We start from the raw sequence: 19,301 nt of genomic DNA, 5'->3' as shown, positions 1-19,301 counted from the left end.
CAAATCTTGAATTAGCTTTGGTTTTCTTCCACTAGGTAGGACCAAGCATACAAGCAAGTTGATCTACCTAGTTTAGAATCCTCACTACTAGATTCTCTTTTATCTTTTTTTTTCCCCTTCAATTCTTTTTTAAGATTTATCGAGCTCATCATTCAAAAACACAATCCGAATTGACTAAGAGCTGCACTAACTTAACCTACTGCTGCGTACTACCTACAATACCGACGACACTCGCTCGCTACATTACCCTACAGTGCTATCAAGGCATCCCTTCCAGAGCCTTGCTTGCTTCACCTTGGACCTTCCAGCCTTCTCTCTTCCCCGCAATAACGCCAATAGCAATCTATCCCAGCACGCCAGTTCTAATGATCCGAAACTTTTAACCATCATTCCCCTGAGCCGCAAATACAGCCAGCTATTTGACCACGGACTGTCGTTGCGAGATTGATTGGGAATGGGGCAGCAGCAGCAGACAAGCGGCTCGGAAACATAACCCAGATCTTAGACACCTTCTATCGCATCGGGGGCAGCTTGGCGCATCCATCCCGCCTTCAACGCTCTTGAAAGCCAACCCCCAAAGCTTTTTTTCCGTCCCAAGGCGCGACGCGCAGCCACGCACAGTAGGATATACACCCAACTACGCGAAAAACAACAACATTGTCGTCATCGAGGACGGGGAGAGGGGAGTGTGAGTGATACTCTGCGCCAGAGACACCATGTCGGCGCACTCTCCGCCCACGCCGCTTCCGCACCCGCACCCCCCCAAGCGCGCCCGACAGTCTTCTCCCGAGCGTGACTCGCCAAATTCGGGCCCTTCAGCCGCCGGCGCAACCTCGCCCAACACCGTTGAGACGCCAATCGACGGCTCCGGAGCCCAGGGCTCATCCAAGGTTGGCCAGAGCAGCAATTTCCGCAACGTAAGCGCCTGCAATCGGTGTCGTTTGCGGAAGAACCGATGCGATCAGAACCTGCCGAGTTGCGTCAGCTGCGAAAAGGCAAAGGTCGCATGCGTGGGCTACGATCCAATCACCAAGAAGGAGATTCCTCGAAGCTATGTCTACTACCTCGAGACCAGAGTAGGCCAGCTCGAAGCTTTGCTCAAGGCCAACAATATCCAATTTCCGCCCGCCGAGAACCTAGAGTACTGTTCACGGGCTGGCGCAGAAGGCGCAGCCGATAACGCGCCCAAGGACAGCAGCCACCACTCACCGAGCGTTGCGAACCGACCCGGGCCTTCGAGGTCGCATCACAATGGAGACGAGCAGGCCAGGTCGAATAAGGGCGCCAGACCGGGCCCGGGCTCCGGAGGCAGGTCCCTCGGCTCGACCAATGGAATTTCCTTTGCTCGCGTCGTCTATGCTGCCGTACAGTCGACCGTCAGCGACCACAAGTCGCATTCCGAAAGGGGCGGCGTGAAGCCTTATACCAAGTCAACGACCAGCAACAGCGCCGCTGCCTCGGGGACGTCGATGCGGGATTCCTTCTTTGGACTGCATACAAAGCCCACCATCAACCCGGCTGAATTCCCCGACAAGGACCGGGCGTTGCACCTAGTCAACATTTATTTCGAGCATGCCAACCCACAAATACCGGTCTTGCATCGCGTCGAGTTTATGCAAATGTTTGAGCTGGCATACGCGACCGAAGGCAGGATACGTGGGCCCAGAGAGCTGTACATGCTCAACATGGTCTTTGCCATTGGAAAGGGCATCTTTCAGACGGCATCTTCAAAGAATTCCGAAGGGCCGCGCTCGTCAAAGGAGACACAGCCAGAGGAATATCATGCCAGCGCCATTGTGCACTTGGAGGCTTGCCTCAGTAGCAGTGGCGGCGGGCTTGAAGAGCTACAAGCCGTGCTTTTGCTGGCCAACTTTGCCTTGCTCCGTCCGGTTCCACCTGGATTATGGTAAGCCAACCTTGCAATCTACATCTTTCCACTTCTTCATCCCTGACTTTTTGAAAACAGGTACATTGTTGGCGTGGCTGTACGTCTTGCCGTTGACTTGGGATTGTATCTCGAGGACGGCAAAGAGCTACCCAGTCTCCCCGATGCTGATCCGACCGTGGATCCTCAGCTACAAGACGCGCACATTAGACAGAGAGGCAGACGCGAGTACGTGCGCGACTTGCGAAGACGGCTCTGGTGGAGTACCTATTCGTTGGATAGACTGGTCAGCACCTGTGTCGGCAGACCGGTTGGCGTCTCTGATCAAGTAGTCACGACTGAATTTCCCACCCTTCTCGAAGACCGGTACATCACCCCATCTGGTTTTACTAGGCAAAATCCGCCAAATGAGCCAACTTACAAGGTCGTGGCCTATCATTACTTCCGATTGCGTCTTCTCCAGTCCGAAATCTTGCAAGTTCTACAGTTTCAGCAGACGCAACTAGCGAGAGCAGGCGGACAGAATCGGCACAATGCATATATACACACACAGCTGCCGTCTCCATTCCTGAGCAGGTTTGATTCCTTTAGGTCTTGGCGGATGGACATTGATAGACGTTTATACGACTGGAAGAACTCGGCACCAACGCAAGAGGAATCTGGGGTAGAGTTTTCGACCGAATTCTTTGATCTCAATTATTGGCAGGCGGTCATACTCCTTTACCGGCAGAGCCTGGAAGTGCCCGAGATGTTCGAGGCCGAATACAACACTTCGAAGGAAGTGAACAGCCCCTCTCTGTACCCTCCCGAAACGACAGGAGACGAGGAGCGGGTGTACATGAAGGTTGCTGAAGCCGGGCAGAAAATCATTCGCATCTACAGACAACTCCATGTTGTGGGCTTGGTAAACTTTACCTATCTGGCCACACATCATTTGTTCATGGCTGGAATTTCGTACCTATATGCCATTTGGCATTCCCCGTTGGTGCGAAGCCGCCTGGTGAGTAATTTACTTGGAGCAGAAAGTGCTTGGAAAGTTTCCTGAGCTAATAGCAATGCAGAGCATGGACGAAGTTGATTTCACAATACTAGCAGCTACATCAGTATTTACTGATCTTATCGAAAAATGTCCACCAGCAGAGGCCTGCAGAGATGCTTTTGAACGTACAGCCAAGGCAACGGTTAAAATGTCAAAGCAGACTGGCGGGTTCGGACAGGCGCCGGTGAGAGCGAATTCCGGAAGAGGAAATCATGACTACCTGTCGGCACGCGATGCCTCGGCCAATCGTCAGCGACATCAACCAAGGTTATCCATGGATCAAACCGGGCCACGAGCGCCGCACTCGACGTATGACATGAGCGGCGGCGACGGCTTTGCAATGAATCGTCGCTCGAGCCACGTGCCACCAATTCAGACGGGTCCTTTTGCGCTCTCCATGCCGAATATCAAGACGGAGAGGGATGGTTATTCAATGGTACGCGGAATGCCTGGGTCGAGACCAAACGTAGGTGGCCTTCAGGAGGAGCCCGATACTTCGGCCATTGATCCGTCATTGCTCCCTTCACCCAGCGCCGCCCAACAGGCGGGGCAATCTCCCATTTCGGTCAACAGCTTGACACCAGCCTCAGGCAACGCTGCCGGATCGAACGTCAATTACATGCGGTCACCGACGGCAATGAACACACCAGGGCAGCTCAGCTATTCGGGGTTGCAAGAGATGGAATTCCTACAAGGGTTGCAGAACAATGCAGGTATGGAAGACCAATTATCTGGTGAAGGACAATTGGACCTTAGCGGGCTTGGATTTGGATTCGAGGGCATGCATCATGATTTTAACGATGGTCAACAAGTCGATCTACTGGATGGGTTTTGGTTTGGCGGGCAACAGAATGGCGGGGGTGGGGCGGGTATGCCATAGGCTCAATGGCACATGGGGATGTCGAAAGGGAAAAGGAAAAAAGAGTTGAGACTCGACTCAATATCAGACACACACACAAACACACAAATAGCTGACAGGAAAGTCACTAACCTCTTGGCAATCGAGAGTCAAGCAAGCCAGACATGATTTGTTGACTGCAGGGAGGCCAGCAGCAGCAGCAGTGTCACATGAACATCAAAACGATGGGGTCTTTTTATATTATATAGCCATGACTGCTGCGGAACATGATACCCATTTTCTGGCAATTGCTACAGTTACCCATTCGAAACAAGGAACACTTGATATATAGCCCATCGATGGGGTCGCATGTGTCTTGGGTTTGGAGGGCGGATGGGATGAGACAATTATTCTCGTTGTCGAATCGCACTACGTGCTTGCCGTTGCCATGGTGGCGGCGCCGGGCCCCATCTCAGAACCAGAACCAGAACCAGAATCGACGCTAGGCAGGTACCTAGATCATAGTTGACTAGAAGATAGATCTCGTTGATGCGGTACGCTAATGAGTGTCCTCGTGTGTATCTAGATACCTGACAGCCCAACGGTTGTACGAGAAATCGAGTAGCAGAAGGATCAATGAGCTCGCAGTTTCAGTTGTGGACGATTGAATAGAGACTGATGTCGGAGATTCCTTGACAAGAATGCCGATTCTTTGCCTTGTAAGGCATTTAAACTACACGACAAGCTTTCTGATCAAGAAGAATGACAGCGCCGCCAGTTGTGCTGCACAAGACGAAAAACAGGCTGTCTGGCTGGGCGCTAAGGCACTCAATTCGGGTTTGGTGTCAAGCGGGATCTTCCCGAAGCAAGCAAGTTCAGAGAGCGGGTTCATGTCAATGTCCATGTCCCATCCATTCTCCATGTCTCTCCAACCACCTCTAAAAAAAAAAATCCCATGGTTGTAAGGAGGGGTGAAAGCAACCTTTTATTTTCTCAGTACCTACCTACATTATCTTATGACTTCATGCCAAAACAAAGCCAATTCGAAACTGCGAATCCACCAATCGAGCCATGTCGTTGTGAATTGCCTCCATTCGCTCTCTTTACCGAGTTCTTGTGTGATGGACTATATATAATTCATTCTTTGTATACGTACCTACCTACTCTTTTTTTGAGATTCGGCATCGTTCTAGTCCCACCCGCATCGATCTGATCGTCAAACCCCAGGTTTGGCTCGACCTACCTACCTATTTACTTGCTGGGAAAGTTGATTTTAACCCCCCTCCCTCGCGCCTCGATTGGAGATAGATCCCGGCGCGCTCTTCCCGGCAGACGCTCGCTTGCATTACATCCCTGGTTTAATCATAAGCGAGAAGAGGAACCGGGTTTGCCTGCAGCTCATTCTTTCCCATTAACCCAGTTGGTTGTTGATTCTTTTGGTCGGCGAATCATCTGCCGCTGGTCAACGTAAGAGCACGGCACCCCCCTTCGACTCGTCGGCGCGCGCGGGCAAGGCGCGAACAACGGAAATCCTGCGCAAAGCATCATCATCCTATGGGATTTTCTCTCGTCTCGTCTTACCAAACTCCTCAAGGCGGCAACCCTTTATGTTGTTGTTGTTGTTGATCTGCGCCTGTCCTTTTCACCACGTCGTTTTTGGGGAACGAATGTATACTTGATCAATCAACAGCAGCAACGTTAATTGGGAGATCCAAAGCTTCCAATACGCAGGCGCATTCGCTCTTCCCTGCCAGATTATACCTCGGGGCCCGCGATGGCGCCCGTCATAACATCTCCGCGCAGCCTTGCGCGCGATGCAATTCCAAATTCCTTCGACCACCACATGCGCTCGTCGCCCTTTGCCACGGCGAGGCGACAATCGGAACCGCTATCGACATGGTCATCGCGCACCATGATTGCCCGCAGCGCAGCCGCTGTCGCCCCTCGGTCACCGTCCTCACAACACCACCATAACAACCATTACTACCGTGATCTCACACCGAGACTTGATGACAATGCCGACATTGTGCCCGAGACATACGGCGCGCCCTCGGGCCCCAACGCCGGCACCGTCGTGGGCATCGTGCTGGGGTCCGTAGGCGGATTCTTGCTACTGCTCTGGCTCATTTACTCCATCGCCAACCTGGGCAACGGGCCCCCGGCCGTGCTTGAGACGGCGTCAGTGGGCGGTACGGAATCGGTGGTGACGCGCAAGTCGCGAAGGCGGCAGAACCGCAGCCATCGACGGGGCTCGGCGTCGGTGCGCGATCGCCGCGAGACGGTCGAGGTCCGGAGAACCGAGCGCGTGGTCCCGGTACCCCCGGTGACCACGGAGCGCATCATTGTCGAGGAGCGCAGCCGGAGTCGCCAGCCCATGCCCGGACCGCCTCCGCCTGCACCCCCTCCGCCCATGGCCCCGCCGCCGCGTGTGGTGCATGACGACAGCGACGACGAGGTCGTGGTGATTGAGGAGAACTCGCCGCCGCGTCGGCGCGATAGTCGGCATCACCACCGGCGGCAGAGCAGTCGGCGGAGCAGTGAGCGCAGAAGGAGTAGTGGATATCGGGACATTGACCCGTATCGATTTGCAGGCGGTGATGCGTCCATCCGGAGTGTGAGTCGGCGGAGGAGTTACTCCAGGGATCGGTGATGAATAAGCAAAAGAGGTTCCCCTACATGATCATGCAGGATACCAACAGGAATCACGTTGTCCACTGCCTGGTGGGCCTTGGGCAAAGCGATGGAATACAAGAGGTGCAGTTGGGTTGGGGGAGAGTAGCCGCATAAAACGCAAGCGGAATTTTTAATGATTGATGTTTCTTTGGTTAACATTCATGGAGGACAGATGGGCATTGGGGGAAAAAACGACCAGACAAATGATATCCTACGAACAACGTGGAGGCAAAGAGGAGCTTGGACAAGAATCCCAAGCCACACCCATATCTGGACGTGCGGCATACTTATGGGATGGATTTGAAGAGCAATTTAGGGACCAGTAAGATATGTGGTGTATCGAGGGGCATATAGTTTTGTGTGGCGGTCGGGTAATTCTGTATGCATGTCTGTATATATACAGTTGGTGGCAGAGCGGGATTCTTGGTTTTGAGATATATACCTTTATCACTTAAAAAAGAACGAAATTCCAATGGATATTATATAACGCTCCTCGGAGTATCATGTGCGGAAACGCGTGCAATGCCATACTATATAGCCCAACTTTTGAACACTGATGAAAACTGGGCTCCTCCAACGGCGACTTCTACAAAATTATGCACAAGCAAATGTGGCAGGCTGGGGGAGTAGGGAAATCAAAGGGAAAGACTCCGACAAGTGTAGGATGTGATGATGCAAATGCAATCAATGCCGACATGATCATTAGACTAACATTTACCTGCAACCGTTGTACGCTCAACAAAACCTGCAGATGCCTTTCCCTGCATAACTGCAATCAATGAGGAGGAGCAAAGCTACATGTCTCCTCGGTATCAATGAAATGTGAACGGCCAAACGACGATACAGCAAGTAACTCGGCGGCCCGGGCATGAGAATGGTGCCGAATTGCAACTGAACTGCATGACGTATTATGCTAGTGTTTAGGTTTTATCGGCTCGTTGAACAGATTGCACTCCAATTGAGAGGGGGGTTGATAATTTATATCTATTTTCTCCATGAATGACGCGTGTTGGAAAAGTATCGAATATCCAAGACGTAGGTTGGATAATGAGCCGCCGAATGAGTACATTCGATGCAAATAGCTAAAGCATCTACGACCTGACATCGTACTACTACTACTACAGCATGATATTGTTGAGGTCTGCGAGGTCTGTCCTAGTCGTCGCCGGGTTGCGCGGAACATCACATCAAGGTATAACAATGCTGCTGCTCAACCCCTCGGCGTAGGGTGAAAGTGGATCTAGAGTCAGTCTCACATGTCAGACAGATCTGGTACCTGTCCCCTAACCTGACCTGGGCTCCGGCAACCAATAAGCCCGCAATGGGTAGAGCAATGGAGCTTTGACAGACCTGACTGACTGACCCCTGTCCGAGCTGTCAAGCAAAACACCTCTTAGTACGCAAATGACATCACCAGCTTCTTCCCCATGCCCACTGGCTCGTCTGTTTTTATCAAAGTAAAAGAACCGGAGCATCACCACCGCGGATCTTGCCGGGGGAAAACCGATGCGTCTCATAAGAAGCTCGTCATTACCACAATCCCGTCAAAAGCTTTTATTGTACACTTTTCTCTCTTGCATTGTACAATTGCACACGCTTACGATATTGAATCTTTTTTTTTTCCTCGTCCAGATTATTGGCCGTTCTTCGGCATCTTTCAACATATTCTCTATCCGCGAGCCTAAAGCTTCTCATCATGGAAAACCCAACGGCCGAAATCCATGGCATTGTCCAAGCGCTCTGCACCGAGAGTTTGGCTGACCAGCAGAATGCCCTCGACCAGTACTTCACTCCAGACGCCTTCTTCATCCACCCGCTATGCCGAGTGCCCTCATTCTCCACTAGAGCTTTTGGCCATGAACTCAACTCGCGCTCTCTCCTCAGATACATCTTTCTGTGGTACCGTTTTCTCAGCCCCCACATTGATTTGACTGTCGATTCGGCCGTCATGGATACCAAGAATAGCCTGCTCTACCTCACCATTCGCCAGACCTTTACCTTGTGGTTCGTGCCTTTTAAGCTCTGGCAAGCTCACGTGAAGCTGGTCACGGTTCTGGCTCTCGTCAGACGCCCGGTCGACTCAAAAGGGTTTCCATCGACAGATGCGAATGGCGCTTTAGTGAACTCTGGCGGCCCGAGTGACAAGCAGCTCTGGTTCATCAAGGGTCAAGAAGACCACTACCAGATGGAGGAATGGCTGAAATTCATTGCGCCCTTTGGAGCCAGTCTGCTCTGGCAAGCCTGGCAGCTCTTTGCCACCTATCTGTGCTGGCTGGGTGTGGTCTGCTTGTGGCCATTTGCTGCTGCAGTCGGCCATCTTAATCGTGAGGGACTCGGACCGGGCAGCAAGAAGACGACCAAGAAGCAATAGAGTGCCGCCGGTCATCGTCTGCAAGCCAGTGCACGTCCTCATCACAATGCTCTCGGCAAGGCGTGAGACCATGATTCATCAAGGTAGACAAAGTTGTTCGGGCCGACGGTTTCCTCAAGGTATCTAATTTGGGCGGACCCTATCCAGCCCTACGAGACGACCACTATATGAATCGTAATTTTTCCCTGCTTTCCAACGAGACTTATGTTTCCCCATCTTGCTCTGCCAATACACCATGAGTAGAGACGAGAAAATGAACTTCAGGCATCCAGTCTCTGACCAGGGCGGTCCTAGCCGACTGGTCGACTCGTGCCCAACGAAACCCCTCCAAAGGATTTCCCATCAGCTACCCCAAGAGTTGAACTACCAGCCATGGAACGACGCGGAGAAGTATCGGCCATATCAGCTAGGATCAGGGATTTACCCTTACCCAAAACCGCAAGGCCCTGACAAAATCTATTGTCCAGTACCGCGCCGCGTGTCCGGGTCGTCCCCAAAGAAGAGAACTGGGACTGATACTGGCAGCGTGGAAGATAATGTCCATCATAGCAAACCTGTTGCCCAAGTTCTTGGAAGCCGCCTTCTGGACGGAGTACGTCAAGCTCTGGAACCCATCAATCCAGGGCACCGTGCTAAGCCCGGAAAACCTGCGAAGAAGTTCCCATCTCTACCCACGACGACTTTTGGTCCTACGTACCAGGTGGCCAACCTCGACTCGACACGCAAGAATCAGCAGGAGCCAAAAGTTCCCTTGCCCGAGGAACTTGAATCAGTCTCGGGTCTCTCGAATGATTTCATGGCGCGGCATAGAGAGCTCCGATTGTGCCACAACGGCGTACTTGAATCGACTGTCGAGTTTTATTATACTTGCTGGATCGACAAACCTTTCACAGCTGTCCTTGGTCACATCGAAAATGTGTACGGCCCCTCACGTCCTGTTCTAGACGGCATCGAGTATTGGAAAAATCAGTTTTCAAGAGCATTTCCCGCCTCCGTCCAGTACCTGATGAGAAATATTCTTATCAAGCTTCATGGGAAGTTCATGAGTCAAATCCATTCCCGGTGTATCCTTCAAAATGGATCCATGACCAACGTCAATGGAATTGCTGAGCCCTTGACGTCAAAAGCTTTCCTCCGGGTTTTCTTTCGCGAGTTCTTTGAAGACCTCTTCTCCCAGAGACTACCTGTTCTGTCTCAAATCCAAACACTCATCTGGGCTCATTACCCAACTCTCAATCCCGAGTTTCTTCCATATTCAGTACGCACTGCAATTGGCAATGTGATTTTTGAGCTGATGAACCAGTTGATCACTGTCAATGGTTGCTCTGTAATCAAGAGTCTGGTTGACGCTGCAAGCACTTTTGGGCTTCTCCAAGCCGGTATGTCAAGAGACTCAGAGACTCCAGCCTGCAATAAGGGTTCTGGCTGCTAACAATGTGAATCAGATAATGACACAGCCGACCAACTTTTGGCAGCAACCAGCAAAGACGCCAAACCTTGGACAATTTCCCTTCCAGGTTTTCACGTTTACTATCCACTGACGCCAAATTCGGGCCGTTGTAGTGACGGAGACACTGCTCGTACTGCTGGCTTGAAAGCCCGCAACGGAGTCAATGGCGACGTCAGGGATCACGAGGCACATTTAAAGAATGAGAAAACTGTGCATGCAGTCCTAGAGTCCATGTGTCTCAATCAAAAGAAGATTCTCGAGGAGCACGAGAAGAGATTCCAGGATCGAGTAAACGTATTCCAGAATCAAGTGAAGGAATTCAACAAGACGATGGAGCAAATTCTCAAGGACCGCTGTATGGAGGCAACAAACAACGAATCCACAACCGACGATGATGACTCCTGTTTTGTGGAACAAAAGAAGCAGATCGAAGACATTAAGAAGGCACTTGAAAAAGGCAAAGGGAAACCGTTGCCTGCGGTCAAAAGCCTCACCAAGACACCCCTCGGCCACGACTCTCAAGCATCCGGGACTGCGCAAACTGGTACCAGTACTAAAACCAGTGGAGAAAGCAATACGCAAGATTCGGATTTTGGGGTGACAGGATCTGCAGATTTCCAATCGGCACGGGGCACCACCAAGTCGTCAGTTTCTGCATCTGACAATGGCGGGACGAAAAGCAAAGACGACTCGCAATTCTCTAGCAGTCAGTCGGGCCCTTCAGAAAATTCAATCTCTAGGGTGTTTAATCGCATCCGCTCCATTCGCCGCCAGAATCAAAGAGCCAGAGATTATTCTGGATTAGAAGCGAATCAAACCATGTTTGGTGGCGTTTCGGAATGGAGGGACAGCAATGATGATGATGACTGGGGGTTATCGATGGATGAACATGCGTCAAATGACGAGGGCGAGAGTTTTGGAATGGGCACGAGATCAAAGGCATGATTGCAACATCTCCAGAAGCTGCCGAGGATTTCATTTGTCTAGACATTTGCAGCATTATGTGTGCCTTGCTAAATATTGAGTTGCATGCTTGTGGGAGGGAGAAATCGGAAATGACAAACTATTGGACGTTCCACAAACCAAGGAAACCGGAGGATAGTGATAACATCTCCGTAGACTTGTGGTTCTCAACTACTTTCATTATTCAAAGTTTGAGGCAACACAATGAAAGAAAACATGATCGACAGGCAACCTGTATCGTTTTACTTGAGGTGATGGATGATGGTGGAAACTTGATCTATAGCATCGCGGCTGTGTAAAACCATGCCCTTATCCCCATTGTTCCCGGATCCTTCGTCTTTCTGATCGCTCTCAACGTTTCCAACATTCATGATGAAGGGGACAACAAGATTTCTGAGACTATGCGTCTAATAATGTATTTTCATGTCATGAAGTTAATGTACATCTGTTACATTGACTCTTGGCACAGCTGACTGATACTTTGCATGACGTGTAGCCGAGGACTTTTCCCGTCCTCGAGTCGATGCTCATTTATGAAATGGTGAAATGGCTAATCGTGTTGGATACTGTTATGTCAACAATGTCTATCATGTCTGTCATGCTCTGCTGCACAATGCGGAGAGGGCATATTTCTTGCTGGGTAAGTCTCGCCTTTCTTTCCCCCTCCCATGATGCCTATTTTGATTGTAGCTCCATGTCTTTGTTTTCTTCGGCCCCGACACAGGCTTACCTATTTTAAAAGATGTAGATTAGTTCCATTTCAGAATCGATTTCAACATCAACCTCTTCCGCGAATCAGCTGGTTCGCATCCCAGAGGAGCACCCTCTCGTCCCAGCCCACGGTGGCGACCCAGCCGCCCACGCCAAAGAGACACCAGTCGACGCCCACGGCGAATTCCGTGTGCCGATTCATGACGCCGAGCTGCATACCAGCCCGGACGGGCGCACCGGGGGCATCTGGCCCCGCCCCCGCCATGGTGGACCCGTCAGTCCAGAGCCGGACCGTCATGTCGTAGCTGGCGCTGATGATGACGTCGCGGGCGTGCGGGCTCCAGGCCAGACGGCGCACGGCGTAGTCGTGGCCCAGCATGACCGAGGCCGGACCGGGCGTGGTGGTGCGGATATCAAAGGTGCGAATCGCGCGGTCCACGCCGCCCGTGGCCACGACGGCGTCATTGTACTTGTTCCAGTCGTGGGTCAGGACCTCGGAGGGCATGGCGGGCGGCGCGAGGCCCGGCGGCAGCGGCGTCGCCGGCGAGGCGTGTACGGGGATCTTGTTCACCAGATGGTACTGCGCGTTGATGGGTGTCCGCAGGTCAAAGATGCGCAGGTGCGAGTCGGTCGAGACAGCCGAGATGATGTTGGGGTTCGAAGGGCAGTACGAGGTGCTGTAGGTGCAGTTGCCCACGGGGAGGGTCTTGATGGAGTCTTTTCTTGCTGGGGACCACTGGGGGAAAGAAGAAATATCATGTCAGTCAAGTCACATGAGGAGAAGATTGATTGACATGGAAGCGCTCACAATCTTTATTGTGCCATCCCACGAGCTCGAGGCAAATGTATCCTTTGTAACCGGGCTCCAGGCCACTGAAAAAGTCTCTCGCTTGTGCTCGTGGAAATTCATGACGGGGAAATCGGCGACATTGGTGTCGTAGAGCTTGATGGAGCCATCACCGCAGGCCACCAACAGCTGGTTCTCGTTGAGTTCCGACCAAGCGAGATCATATTGGGCATCGTTTGTGTCGAATCTTTAATGAGAAGGCCAAGATCAGTCTTTCTTTTCTCTTTGTTCGATACGTGACACTATGTCCCAACATCTGACGTACGTCCTTTCCACCTGTATACCCTGAGGCCCCAATCCCAAACAGAACAGACGGCCGTTGCCCACGATGCCGTAGTTGGCGGCGGATGCGACTGCTATGCGCGAGTCAAAGTAAGGCGAGTACTTGACGGCGTAGGGGTTGAAGCCGGCCGTCCGGAACTCCAGCATAGGCGCCTCCATGATTGGGGGCGCTCAATCAATAATTAGTACATGGAGTTGAGAAGGGAAAACGTTGAGGCTTTGCGTGTGAAGAAGGAGAAGAAGGGAAAAGAAGGTCGCGATCTCGGCACATGTCGAGAATAGACCTAACCTAGTAACTTCCTCTGCTGCCCCCATGGGCACACCTTTTGGCGGACTGAACTAAAGGCGGGGCCTCGGTTACTTGCGATTGCTACGACCGGGGTTCAGCCCACCTCAACGGCTTAGTGCTTCCAGCTGTCCAGGCAGTCGAGCAAAAGTGTACGAGTTACAGCGCGGAACTCATCCGCTAGGTATACTACTAACCTTAGCTTGCTTCTTTAGAATGTCGAGGCCGTCATTCTTCATTGGACGCCCTTCTGCCTTGCCAAAAGTCTGATGTCTGAGTCAAACTTGTAAAATCCACTCTCCAATATCTTGATACTCAGTGATAAACAACAATACCCTATGTCCATCAATCTTGCTTTCTCAAGACACTCAACCACTCGTAATGGGCAACATTGGAAGCACTCGTCATCAGGGCATAGTGGCTGTTTCTCGGCATCATCATGGAGGCTTGGCTCAAGGGCAAGAAACGGAAATCCGAAACGCCAGCAGACGCGATACAGGATGACGACAGCGAGTCGACAGACGTCAAGCTGGCCATTTTAGCATCTCTGCATCCCAACGTGGGTCAAGAGGCGTTGCTCGACTGTTTGCTTGAGCACGATGGGTCCATCGAAGCCGCTTCAGGAGCCCTGAGCATTTTGGATATCCCAAAGGAGGAAAAGAAGCTTCGAAATCCGGCTGTAATTGGCTCACAAACATCGCTCAAGTTCTTTACAGGAAACTCGGCTGGCACTGGTGATGCTTTGTCGCCAAAGAAGCCCAGACTCATGTCCAAGAAGGGAACAACGCTCCACTTGTACGATCCCGAAGATATCGCCGAGCACACGCCATGTAGCATCGTTCATAACTTTCTTCCGGCAGATATGGCAAATGATCTTCTTAGGGAAATGCTGGAAGAGTCCAAGACTTTTGAAAAGATAACCTTTAAACTTTTCGACAATGTTGTGCAAAGTCCTCATACTTCGACATTCTATGTTGAGACGGACGAGGAGCTAAGCATACAAAAACATGAATACTTTTACAACGGCGCAAGACTGACAGTTAGTGAATCCCCTCACCAAGTCTCTGAGTTGATATTATCTTCCAAAAGCAAAAGTAGACCAAGGAAAAGAGATGAGGCTGAAACTATCACCGCAGGATGTCCGCAAGATTACTCCCCAGTTGCTTCGCGTCAAGCCCCTGGTACAGGAGAGTGTGAACCGAGAAATCGAGAAGCGCATCAATACCGTGTACCCCCGAGGCGAAAAGCTCAGATTTCAATCGTCTGATCCCTGGAAGCCAAATGCTGCCTTCGTCAACTGTTATGCCGGACCGCAGGAGAATGTTGGCTACCACAGCGATCAGCTCACCTACTTGGGCCCGCGAGCCGTCATCGGTTCTCTCTCCCTTGGAGTGGCCCGGGAGTTTCGTGTCCGGAGAATCGTGCCCAAAGATGCAGATGAAAAATCTGCAGAAACTCCCGACCTTGAAGGACAGATTGCCATCCATCTGCCTCACAACTCGCTGCTCGTCATGCACGCCGAGATGCAGGAAGAATGGAAGCATTCCATCGCTCCCGCCCAGGTCATTGATCCGCACCCAATCGCTGGCAATAGAAGAATAAACGTCACGTATCGGGACTACAAAGCCAATCTGCATCCCAAGCTCACTCCAAAGTGCAAATGCGGCATTCCAGCCGTCTTGAAAGTGGTTCAGAGAAGAAAGGAAAACCATTCGAGGTACTTTTGGATGTGTCATGGTGGTTACGTTCCGGGCAAGGAAAAGTGTGGCTTCTTCCAGTGGGCGGATTTCGATGACGACGGGAATCCAAGCTGGGATCGTGCGAGGTACAGGAAGGGAACGTCTCATTTGCCCGTTTGTGAACGCAATGAGCCAGGAGATGCAGATAGTCTTGGGGAGTGAGGAAAAGAAGAATCATATCATCCCGAGATGCGAGAGTGGGAGATTAATCTCATCAAAACCAGCAACCATGCCACAAATGCGACTTGCTTATACGAACGAATAGCAAGTGCAGTTCGGCTACAGGGATCGATCCTAAAGCCGTATTCACAAGCGACTTGAAGCACCACACAGCCTTGTATCTCCTTGACTACTGATGCATGCACAATTGGGAGCTGCGACATATTCTGTACACTTGTCTCGAGCTTCGCAAGTCTCGTCAGCCAAAGCTCTCAAAATCCTGCTTTCTGTAGCTTTGCCGTCAATGCCATCGTGATGGGTTTCAAGCAACGCACCCCACCGGATCATTTGGATTCTGAAGGGATAGATGGCCCTATGTTTCGGGCTTGGCACTGGTCTTATACGTGGATTTATATCCATCGGAGAACCAACGGAACAGCAATGACTTCCCCACCGGGGCTTGGAACAACATTTTAGGACCGCGTTGATATTAAGTAGGAAACCAACTTCAAGAGTATAAAAGGAGGAATGATGCCTTGCCTTTTGGTGTAATGAAGCGCTCAACATATATGTTTGTCAACTCTGACTGAATTGCACACAATTCCATCATAATGTTCAGTAATTCCGTTGTTGGGCTTGCATTGCTGCTGCGAGTAGCCCCTTCCGTGGCAACTCCAGCCTCGAATATCTCGCCCCGAGATATCGTTGGCACCGCTACTATCAGTCTTGCCATGCCATCCAACACACCAAGCCATCTCGCTTCCGGCTTCATCTACGGGCTACCAGACAGTGCCGATGGATCTGCCAATTTCAGTATTCCTGATCCATTAGTCAAGGGTATGGGCTTCAATTACAATCGTGCGGGTGGTGCCCAGATTACTAGCCTCGGCTGGATTGCTGGCGAATTCGAGGTAAGCATTTCAGGATTAATCTTTGCATACACAAAGTTGATAGTCCCAGGGACGGTTCCTGTCTGCATTGTCCAACTACCGCACGACCCGGACCTATGGGGGTCCATTCCAACTACTTGTGCATGACCTATGGGGTGCGGATGGCCTCCAGGGAAGCGATGCTGTATGGCCAGGCGACGATGGAGATTGGACCAACTTTGACGCCTTTCTAGACACACTCATCTCGGAAATCATTGCCAATGATATGATGGAAGGGCTCGAGATTGATATTTGGAATGAACCTGACGGCACAAACTTTTGGGGCACTTCACAGAACCAATATCTAGAGATGTGGAAACACTCTTATCAGAGATTCCGGTAAGCTACTACTTTTGCACACTGCGGAGTCGGATCCCAGAACCGAACCTCTCCTTATTCGCCTTCTGTGGTGGGCGTGAGATTGCTAATAAGAAATTACAGAGCTGAGCTACCAGACGTACTTCTGGTCGGGCCTTCCACGGCCTTCTCGCCAACTGCAGAAAGTGATTGGTGGCACAATTTCGCTGCCTTCATCTCGCAAGAAGATTGCGTGCCTGATATATACAGTTACCATCTTCTTGACCCTAACGCCAATCTGCGCGTTACTTTTGATGTTCTCAATGGATTTCGTCAAACCTATGGGCTCCCAGAAAGGCCCCTCGTGATCAACGAGTATGGAAGTCTAGACGGTGAACAGACGCCAGCAGGTGCTGCCTGGTACATTGGTCAATTTGAACGATACAATGTTGCTGGTCTTCGAGCAAACTGGGCCGGCGGGTATGAGCTTCACGACTTCCTTGCCAATCTCTTGGGCAAAGGCAATAAAGGATACTTTCCTGTTGGTGAATGGCAGGTATACAACTATTATACCATGAATATGACAGGTCAAAGGGTCGCCACGAGTTCATCCGCCGACGATGTTTTCGAAGTCTTTGCGACCCATGAAGACCGTGCCGATTCCGTCAAGATCCTGGCGGCGGTCCGACCCGTCGCCGGCATTCAGTCGTATGACATAACAGTCACCGGCCTCTCCACGCTCGGGATACAAGACTCGGTCAAGGTGCAGACGCATCGCTACGACGATGCTGGCTGGCGTACAGAAGTTGACGCGCCAGTGGATCTGGGAATTGTTGAGCATTCAGTCGTGAATGATCAGGTATACTCCAAATACATCTATTGTAAGACCTTTCTCTGATGGAGGATGCTAATTCATGCATTAGATTACATTCTGGGTCACGCCAGAGACCTCAAGCACTGCATACACCTTTCAGTTTGTATAGAGATTATTTGTACTGGTGTTGGTGAGGCAGCAAAATTGATCTCCGATCCTTTGAATGCACCATGCCGTGATAGGAAACACTCCCCTGGGGAGTGTTTCCTAATACAGCACAATGATCTCACTTATAAGGTGCGTCACGGATAGCTTTGCCAACAGACCCGAATACAAAATATGAAATATACCAGCAGATTAAATGAATTTCGAAAAGAAAGGACAATGTGATGCAGGCCCCTAGGCTCAAGTCGATGGTCATGATGGCTATTATGGTGAACTCTTATAAAGGTGGCTATGGCAAGTTGACGTGAATTTTGCTTGTGAGACTTTTGTACAGTGGTGGAGCGCATGCTGCAAGAAGATTAGTAAGATTGCCAAAATAGACAATAGAAAATTGATTCTAATTCATGCTCGATGTACATCGCAGTACGAGTATCTTATACGTAGAGAATCAACAATAGGTTTGAGTGTACCGTATCACTTCTTCCATAGTACAAGGATCCTGCGTCGCATTTGAAAATCATAATGAACCATAGTGAGCGGTGGTTTTCCTAGATATATTTCACTTGGTGCCAATTGAGGCAAGGCTCAGGGACCCTTACAAGAAGGAGTTCAGTATACTCGTGAAAGCCAGGGATTACCTGGTCGCAGGCAGCTGCCAAAAATGCGCTACCAACTACCAAAATTAGTGAACGTTGCCCAAAGGGGAAACACATGGTTCATAGAACAGCACGTCCTCAACATATCCCTTTATTGGCCTACAAAGAGTTGATATAGAGAATACAAGTAGCCATTTCCCTCAAGTAGTGACAGTTGGCTACGGTCATCGCATGCTTAACTATTCAGCTTAATAAGGCGATAAAAAGCTGCTTTTAATGTAAGCCTCACCACTTTTTTTTTTTTTTCCTTTAGTCCTTGGCTGTGGTATCGCTTTGCTCTTTAGGTCACCGGAGTCAAAACACCTCTTGTAGTCTCTTGGAGTCTCCTGATTTCCTCTGGTCGGTCTTTGGACTGAGTCCTTGCGTGTTGGGTAGTCTGGGCCCGTTATAGAGAAACCACGCCCTTGGCTGTGACCATTTCGCAATCAATTGTCTTGGCGCTGTCAGCGATTTCAAGTTCATAAATGCAAAACTAGTGAGTTTACCACTCCATACGAGACCGTCTTATCCATACTCAGCTACAAGCAATCCAGTGTGTCGTTGAATTGTGTTTCTATGTCGAAACCGCGCTCATTTGGCAATCTGCGAGATGCTTCTCAGCGCCTTCACAATTACCAACAGGGCTTAGCGTGCGACTTGGCATGGCTCGGAAGATACCAAGAGTCGAGCGACGCCGACCCTGCAGAGGATTTTTCCAGTGTATTCAGCACACAGACGAGACTTCATGCGAATAGCATCCAATCAATGGAAATCGCAAGATACAGACTACCCATGATATGCAGGGTATCCGTGTAGCGCACAAATTGCTGGCGAGCGCCGAGCCATAAAATATTCTACAAAGCTATATAGACTTAAGACGTCAGTCAGAGTCGTACCACTAAAGCACACCGGATTGAGATGTCGATACATTCTCACATTTCACAGTCACCCAGGGGCAAGAACATAATTTAATCATGGTTTCCTATCCAGTTCTTAGCAGCTCCCGGGGGGCAGAGGGCGGAGACGACCGGGGAAAGCAAGCAGTAGACGGACGCCTTTACTGGCTGGCTGTCAAATACCTTATCTAGCTAGGTATTCTTCCCAAAGGTCCTCCTACATGCATCAAAGAGTAACCGAGCAACGATCGAGCGCCCCACAAATATCGAGGACGCAAAAATCGAAACTCGAGTGACCCACAAATATCAAAAATGCACGAAG

At 50.7% G+C, this 19,301-nt stretch overlaps 7 protein-coding genes across 7 annotated transcripts; 6 read left to right on the top strand and 1 right to left on the bottom strand.

Moving 5' to 3' along the window:
- Positions 1-716: 716 nt before the first annotated feature.
- PFICI_04606 (uncharacterized protein) lies at positions 717-3,804 on the top strand (the record flags this gene model as incomplete). Its single annotated transcript, XM_007833187.1, has 3 exons — positions 717-1,906; positions 1,967-2,885; positions 2,947-3,804. The coding sequence occupies 3 exons, from the start codon at positions 717-719 to the stop codon at positions 3,802-3,804; spliced, it is 2,967 nt and encodes a 988-aa protein (XP_007831378.1).
- A 1,732-nt stretch (positions 3,805-5,536) lies between these two features.
- PFICI_04605 (uncharacterized protein) lies at positions 5,537-6,412 on the top strand (the record flags this gene model as incomplete). Its single annotated transcript, XM_007833186.1, has 1 exon — positions 5,537-6,412. The coding sequence occupies one exon, from the start codon at positions 5,537-5,539 to the stop codon at positions 6,410-6,412; it is 876 nt and encodes a 291-aa protein (XP_007831377.1).
- Positions 6,413-8,131: 1,719 nt separating this feature from the next.
- On the top strand, positions 8,132-8,806 carry PFICI_04604 (uncharacterized protein; the record flags this gene model as incomplete). Its single annotated transcript, XM_007833185.1, has 1 exon — positions 8,132-8,806. One exon carries the CDS (start codon positions 8,132-8,134, stop codon positions 8,804-8,806), a length of 675 nt encoding a protein of 224 aa, XP_007831376.1.
- Positions 8,807-9,041: 235 nt separating this feature from the next.
- On the top strand, positions 9,042-11,201 carry PFICI_04603 (uncharacterized protein; the record flags this gene model as incomplete). Its single annotated transcript, XM_007833184.1, has 2 exons — positions 9,042-10,185; positions 10,252-11,201. The coding sequence occupies 2 exons, from the start codon at positions 9,042-9,044 to the stop codon at positions 11,199-11,201; spliced, it is 2,094 nt and encodes a 697-aa protein (XP_007831375.1).
- A 796-nt stretch (positions 11,202-11,997) lies between these two features.
- PFICI_04602 (uncharacterized protein) lies at positions 11,998-13,218 on the bottom strand (the record flags this gene model as incomplete). The annotated part of the gene is made up of 3 exons (XM_007833183.1): positions 11,998-12,666; positions 12,739-12,964; positions 13,043-13,218. The coding sequence occupies 3 exons, from the start codon at positions 13,216-13,218 to the stop codon at positions 11,998-12,000; spliced, it is 1,071 nt and encodes a 356-aa protein (XP_007831374.1).
- A 566-nt stretch (positions 13,219-13,784) lies between these two features.
- Positions 13,785-15,246, top strand: PFICI_04601 (uncharacterized protein; the record flags this gene model as incomplete). The annotated part of the gene is made up of 2 exons (XM_007833182.1): positions 13,785-14,384; positions 14,482-15,246. 2 exons carry the CDS (start codon positions 13,785-13,787, stop codon positions 15,244-15,246), a joined length of 1,365 nt encoding a protein of 454 aa, XP_007831373.1.
- A 608-nt stretch (positions 15,247-15,854) lies between these two features.
- PFICI_04600 (uncharacterized protein) lies at positions 15,855-17,452 on the top strand (the record flags this gene model as incomplete). Its single annotated transcript, XM_007833181.1, has 4 exons — positions 15,855-16,154; positions 16,204-16,511; positions 16,614-17,328; positions 17,393-17,452. 4 exons carry the CDS (start codon positions 15,855-15,857, stop codon positions 17,450-17,452), a joined length of 1,383 nt encoding a protein of 460 aa, XP_007831372.1.
- Between the last annotated feature and the right edge of the window lie 1,849 nt (positions 17,453-19,301).

Source organism: Pestalotiopsis fici, assembly GCF_000516985.1.
Source record: "Pestalotiopsis fici W106-1 unplaced genomic scaffold PFICI_Scf_3, whole genome shotgun sequence".
Taxonomy (NCBI): domain Eukaryota; kingdom Fungi; phylum Ascomycota; class Sordariomycetes; order Amphisphaeriales; family Sporocadaceae; genus Pestalotiopsis; species Pestalotiopsis fici.
The sequence above is the reverse complement of the archived record's forward strand: the minus strand, read 5'-3'. Positions and strand labels throughout refer to the sequence as shown.